The sequence below is a fragment of the Protobothrops mucrosquamatus genome, unplaced genomic scaffold (assembly GCF_001527695.2).
Source record: "Protobothrops mucrosquamatus isolate PMUCROS unplaced genomic scaffold, P.Mucros_1.0 scaffold325, whole genome shotgun sequence".
In the NCBI taxonomy this organism is placed as follows: domain Eukaryota; kingdom Metazoa; phylum Chordata; class Lepidosauria; order Squamata; family Viperidae; genus Protobothrops; species Protobothrops mucrosquamatus.
In genome coordinates, this window is record NW_015386664.1 from 516,544 (window position 1) to 523,954 (window position 7,411).

Consider the following 7,411-nt stretch of genomic DNA (forward strand, 5'->3'; position numbering starts at 1 on the left):
CGGGACTGGCCTGAGGGATTTTAAAGGGGTTTTAATTACTTTTAATTGGACATATTTAAATATTTTGTTTTAATTAAATTTTAATTAGGGATAATATGTATATATGTTAGTATTTTATTCAATTGTCAGCCGCCCTGAGTCCGTAAGGAGAAGGGCGGGATATAAATGCAATTAATAAATAAATAAATAAATAAATAAATAAATAAAATCATGCCATAGTATGCCACCAACATGTGGTTGTGTAACATCAGGGAGTTAAGTGCAACTTGCAGCCTATGCATCACTGCTTTAGAGTTTCCTATTCTTGTGCAGTCCTTGCTAAATGTACCAATTTTTCACAGTTAGGACTATCTCTACAAAAACTGCTTTATTGTACAAAATTAAACTCCTTTCCTTACTTGTAACCTTAATGCTAACTGTATGTGTGTTTCTATTTTCCCACCTTTCTGAAGCTACAGGTTTCCCATTACAATTTACAATGATTTTATCCTAATTTATACATTCTTATCTCTAAGTTCTATGTTGATGTTCCTACTTCTATGTTTGTAGCACTATGTTTCCCTACCTTAACTATTTATTTAAATGTCTATGGAGATTCTCCCTTTTCTCTGAAGAGCTGAAGAAGCTTCTTGGATGAGAAGCAAAATGTCTTCAAAGAAAATAAGAAAGTCCAGTTATTTCTTTAAATATTTTCTTTTTCCCAGGTCTTCAGCTCTTGTAGCCAGGCTCAGTCCCTTGCATGTGAAAACCCTTTTCTCTCCATAGATTTTGTTATGGGCTTTTCTCTTCCTCCAGTGCTTACAGTCCTCTCTTTCTGGACCTGGTTTGTAGGCTTGCTTGGGTTTGTAGACACTGGTCAGGCTCTTTTCCTCCTTTGTCTCTTAGCTGATCTTGCAGGGCCAAGAACTGCAGTTTTCTTTTGCTTGAAGACCATTGCTATGGTGCTCTACTTTGTGTTTGAGGCTTCTCTTTCCCATTTCTCTGATGTCTTTCTGGTTTGATTTCTTTTTAGCTACTGTACCCTTGTGCCCTTGTCAGATTTCAGTTCTGTTTTATGGGACAAACACTCCAATTAAGGAGAGGATAGGGCTGTTTTAACCCTCCTTCCCAAAACTACATCAAAACTCTGGATCCCCGGGGGGGGGGCGGAAATGCCTGCTTATTCTGGGTGGTGAGTTCCAAAATATCCCTGATTGATATTGTTTTTTCTTAAAAGGTGCATCCTAAAATGGAGCGATATGAATGGGTCTTCATCAAGAAGCCAGAACAAGCTAAAGCTCTACCTTGTTCCCAACGCCAGCGTTCTCCATCTCCCTTTTCTTTGGAGAGTCACAAAACAACCAGCTCAAATCACCTCACTGTACCAAAACTAGAAACAATTAAATACCGTCTCTCTCCCTTCCTGGCAATTAGACACTTCAGGTTGCCCTCCAAAACAGCTTCCATGTTTATGTCTGGAAGCCAGGAAGAAATCATCATAGGTAATTATGCAAACAAACCTTGCGGATAATCTGTAGATCTAAGCACTATACACATTTCTGGCACCCCCTGCCCCTAATCCTCAAATCAAATGTTATTTTGGTGCTGGTTATTTAACTAATAAATTCAACCACAGCTGAACTGGGATGATCACAACCTACAGTATATTTTAGGATAGGAAAAGGATGTATAGGAGAAAGTCAATACGGTAAAAGGTCATGAGGAACTTTTGGCAAGGTTGTCCTACCAAAACATATGAAGAAGAAATGTTCATATAGAACCAGTTATATCATCATCATGATGACCATCATCATCATCAACAACAACATCATCATCATCACCATCCTCCTCTCAACATCCTAACAAGTGGGACTTGCAATAAAACCCTTTGTTCCAGGAGTATTGCTACATTTGCTTTTTTTCACCCTGTTTTCTCTTTTCTTTCTTTCTTAATCTGTCACTTACAAATCCACCTGTCTCCTCTGTGTGCCTTGCTCTTGACTACTTTTCTCACTCCTCCACAACATCACACATGCCTGGCCTTGTTTCTTCCTTCTAGCTCCTAGCTTTTGCTTCCACCTACTCCCCTTCATCTAATGTTGAACCTGCATGTCTGTCTCAAAATCTAAACATAGCTAATATTGTGAGTTACTTGGCTGAGTTCTGGTTATTTTAAATATTTCTAAAAAATTTCTCCTACTCTCATCTTTGCTTATAAATTTGCCAGCAGACTCTACCTGAATTCAGCATTAGAGGAAGTGAAAGCAAACTAAGACCTTTCCCACAAAGGAGAGCAGTACAAATGTTCTCTGGGGTTGGAAAGCTAAGCCTGTCTCTCCTACTCCAGAGGAAATAAGGCAAGGTGTTGGGTTTTTTTTTAGGTGCTTGATGATTCCTTATTGGCTGGAACTCCCACCTTGCACCTTGTCTCACCTTGCAGCACTTAGGATTCTCTTTCTTGGTGAATGACAATGTGCCACCATACTTTACCTGCTCTCTCCTGCACTTTCATCAAGAGCTGGCTTTGCCATGCTGCCTCTTGTTCAACAGCCTGTCTGGGGTTTTTTTGCTGTGAAAAGTAACTGTGGCAAGGGAGTAGCTAAGAAGGAAATAATTGCTGGATGGAGAGAGCACAAGTCAGCTCAAGGAGAGGAAGGTGAAACACTTGCTGAGCACTACATCATGATGTGAAATTGATGCTTGTGGTAGGGTCATTATAAATGGCGGTCACATGAAAAAGGTTGATTTCAAGCCGCATAAAATTTGAATTTTCAAATAGAAAATTCAGTGAGAATTAACAGTAGAAAAGATCAGGGCCCAGCATCAATTATTTCATGAGTTCAATTCATTAACTGGCTCTAGCTTTTAAAGTTCCAAATGTCCCTGGATCTGGCTAACTACAGAGCATCTGTTGGAACCGGTTCAGTTATCTGCAGAATAGGCTTGAAAGATGCTGGTGCTCACAAGAGCATCTCATTCTCTTGCAATCCCCCTAAGTTGTATTCTTATGTCATATTAAGCCACAATATGATTTAGTTAGCTTTGATGAACCTGCCGAGTTGTAGTTTATTATGAATACTACTGTCCCTAATTGCAAAAGATAGCTGCATCTCTTGAGTTTTAAAAGTCATTTTCAAACAACTTTTAAAAACCTGGTTTTGCAGTTCGACCGTTGTTTTAAAATTTTCAATTATATAAATTGTTTTGTTTTTATTTATTTTGATTTGTTGGTGAGTTCTTCATCAAAAGATGGTTCATAGATAACTATAGATAATTACAGATAAATAAGAGGAGAGGAATTGTTTATTCTGTTAAGGATTTTAATTAGCTGAAATCCTTAACCAAAGCATGGAGATGTTGTTCACTGATATCAGGCAAAGTCTAAGAAATAGAAGACAACACACACATACAAACTACCTAGTATGGATGGAATAATAAACCTTGGTGGCTTATATTAATCAAATAAACATATTATGTACCTTGCAGAATAAGCCCTGATATACACAAGAATTTTGTGCTTATTGATGAGGTAGTGCGGGTGGTCATTGATCAGCTTGTTCTGCAGCATATACAGCCAGAGAATACTGTGCTATTCATGACAGCCACAAGGAGGCAACAGTACATGACCATATTAGCAAAGATAAATCATAGAACGTAAAATAATAGAGTTGGAAGGGACATTAGAGGTCTTCTAGTCCAACCCCCTGCTCGAGCAGGAGACCCTATACCATTTAGGACAAATAAGTCTCCAGTCTTTTTTTGAAAGCCTTCAGTGATGGAGCACCCACAACTTCTGAAGGCAAACTATTCCAATCAGTGGCGTAGCGTGGGTTGTCAGCACCCGGGGCAAGGCAAGTAATTTGCGCCCCCCCTCCACAGTGGGCGGCGACCCAGCGGCTCGGATCGGATTCGCACAGCCAGCACTGCAGAGAGAGTGAGTGAGCCAGGCAGGGGCAGAGAGCTGCGAGTGCGAGCGCCCCCCCCAGATGTTGCGCCCGGTGCGGCCGGCCCCCCCTGCACCCCCCACGCTACGCCTCTGATTCCAATGGTTAATTGCTCTCGCCATTAGGAAATTTCTCCTTAGTTCTAGGTTGCTTCTGTTCTTGGTTAGTTTTCAACCATTGTTTCTTGTCTTGCCTTTTGATGCTTTGGAAAATAGTTTGACCCCCTTGTCTTTGTAGGAGCCCCTCAAATATTGGAATAGTGCTATCATGTCACATACACACCCTTGGTCCTTCTTTTCATTAGACTAGACATACCCATTTATACCATTTATGTCTAAAATCATCATTTTTAGACATTTTTCATAAGTCTTCAAAGTCATCATTTTCCATGATGATATAAAAACTGTGTCATGTCTAATATAACAACACATCCATCTTCAATTCAAGTCAGAAGCTGCTAGATGCAAGTAAAAGGAAAAGAGACCAGGGGCAGTATCTGAAACTCTGTTCCGTAAGATGGTGAGAAACATTTCTTCACTAATCATGTTGATTTTTTTCTAGGGGGAGGTGGAGGCCAGGCTCTATATATTGATGCCAATCTGAATCATGGAAGAACAGAACGCTGTGAAACATTTGACAACCCTCCTCTCTGCCAGCAAAACTTCCAGATCCAGCTACTAGAAGTTTGGGGATTTCAAAACTCTTGAGCTTCCTTTTTCTCCATATGATGGACATTTTTTACTGAGATTCCTCCCCAAAGCACTGCATGTCATCAGGTGATGACTGAAAGATGGACATCTAAGCAGCAGGAAAAGATCTTTAAATATTTTGTGTGGTTGCCCACTAGTACAGTCCTTTTGGCCAGAATTTCTGGAGCATAACAAAATATATTAGATGATGTATATTTACCTATAACTGTTCTGCTTGGACTTTTGAAAGGATTAATTTTGAAAAAAAATATGGAATTCCCATCGATCATATGCCTGCTTATTCTGCTTATTAAATGAAACACATGAAGCCAGAGATTATCCAAGAATGTTAATATGTGGTTGGTACGAGGGCAATTCGGAAATAAACCTCCATTTGGTTATCAATGACAAACACTCGCAGATACAGAACTTTTATTATACACATTAGAAAACTACAACATTACATTACTTTTTGACATAATCGCCGTTCAAATTGAGGCACTTGTCATAACGTCTCACAAAGTTTGAAATTCCTTAGTAGTAGTCACTCTGCGCCAAATCTGGGCTGGGGGGGGTGATCAAAAACATCTCAATGGAACTGCTTCAAAAGTTCTTGGGTGCGTCTAGCAGTGTGCGGGCGAGCATTATCGTGAACCAACACACCGGAAGTGGTGCCATAGAAAATCCCGCCAAATGTGAAGAAACCAAAAGAGTACTGCTAGTAAAGTTCATGGAGCGTGGTTCGACCATCAATTCAGAAGTCTACTGTGAAACGTTACGAAAACTCAGATGATCCATCCATAACAAGCATTGGGGCATGCTGACTTCCAGTGTGGTGTTGGTTCACGATAATGCTAGCCCGCACACCGCTGGATGCATCTAAGAACTTTTAAAGCTGTTTAGTTGGGATGTTTTTGGTCACACACCACCAAAGCCCAGATTTGGCGCTTAGCGACTACTACTAAGTAATTTCAAACCTTGTAAGACATTATGACAAGTGCCTCAATTTGAATGGCGATTATGTCGAAAAGTAATGTAATGTAGTTTTCTAATGTGTATAATAAAAATTCTGTATCTGTCAGTGTCTGTCATTGATAATCAAACGGATGTTTATTTTCGAATTGCCCTCGTATGTGCACAAATGGTCCCATGAGAGAACTAAAGAAGAGCTCAATTTAGATATAAAATTGGCAGAACAGTACCAAGATAACCTGTACTTTGGCAACTGGTGCTCATTGGGACTAACAGAGTAAAGAAAGGGAGACCAACAGAATTAGTTAATTTTAGTTTTGTTTCCATCTCCTTTACTGGAAAAACAAACAAACAAACTTGAAATCACTTGAGCACTGCAGTACAATTCTAGTAATGGGAACATTATTAGAACATTTCCAATATTTCCTCAAGTGTTCATTTTTGTACTGGGTGTAAAGTGGCCCTAGGAAATAAGGTACAGTGGCATTATTATGATATGTGCCTTTTAATGAACTTGTTCTGTACACCTGTGCAACCCAGAATCTGTGCTTTACACTCAAGCGGATGAGTTAAGATCTTATCCCAATTGTCACAGCAAGACTTCAGAATGCCTTCAAGGTGCTAGGGAACTTCTTACAAAGGAACTAAGACATCCAACTGAATGGGCTATTTTTAGACTACATGCTTTTATCAGTATGGCCCCTGAGCATCGCATCTGGCATGCACTACATTAAGAAATGTCAGTAAAAGATTTTCTGTAAAAAATAGAATAGAACTTTCCTTTCATGAGTTAATGCTTTTACATTAGAGATACATACAACACAGCCTGTCTGCCCAATTCACCTGCTTTAAAGATGAAAGAAAATAAAATTGTCTTTGGCCTTCAGGTCTGCCAGTCATTCCATATTTCAGTTTCCTTTCAATCTTCAATGATGAATAAATGTTGCTGAACAAACATGGCTCTTGTCATCAAAGATGTGCATTTAAAGGAAAGAGCCATATAGCATGCCTGCCATCTGACATATGCAAACATCATTGGTATTCAAAAATATAGTAGCAGTGTATACACGACTATTCAAAGTAAATGCACAGAACGTGTTGACTGCTGAGGAACACGACATACAATAAGCTTTAGAGTCTATCCAATAAAACAGTACTTTGTGTATCATAAACCGAATATGGTGCAGAGGAAAAGTCAATTATAGGCCATGAAAGTTTATTCCATAATAAACTGCTTAATCTTCCAGCAGTTACAAGAATCTTTCCTGTTCATTTATTTGTTTATTTTATCCCTGAAAGATTTGTTTGCTGTCTATTTATATTTTTCAAATTGTAGTTCATGTTCTTGTGCTTCCTCTGCCATTTACCGAGTACATAACTGATCAATACATCCCAAGGTGACATTTTCAGAAAAGGAGAAAATGAACTACACTTTAATAATGATGCAGTCTGCCTAATCATCACTAAGGCCATGAAGGCTTCATTGTTGTATGACTTTAATCTAGTGATAACTATTTAAAAAAGGAAATCCATTAATATGGTCTAGAGAAGAGCTCCAAGACAATATCTGAATAAAACATCCATTTCTGTACATTCTCTAAAAAGTGGCCATGATCTCAACATGGTCATCCTTGAGCAGAAAGATGACAAAGATCATTATATTGCAAAACAACAGAGCAGAAATTAAATTCATGTGTTCACATAATGGGCACATTTTAGTTATTGAATTAACCCATTTTCTGAGTTTCCACTGACATCAAGATGAACATTACCAATTTTGGCATATTATGCAAAGGCAGCCAATAAATCTTTAAGTGACAGTTTAAG

At 38.8% G+C, this 7,411-nt stretch overlaps 1 protein-coding gene across 1 annotated transcript in view; it reads left to right on the forward strand.

Moving 5' to 3' along the window:
• LOC107286782 (TBC1 domain family member 24-like) overlaps positions 1-4,630 on the forward strand; it is a 15,410-nt gene extending 10,780 nt beyond the window's left edge. The window contains exons 6-7 of the mRNA XM_015815206.1: positions 1,217-1,481; positions 4,485-4,630. Of these exons, the coding sequence (XP_015670692.1) occupies positions 1,217-1,481; positions 4,485-4,630 (411 nt within the window). The remainder of the gene's footprint in view (positions 1-1,216; positions 1,482-4,484) is intronic.
• Positions 4,631-7,411: the final 2,781 nt, after the last annotated feature.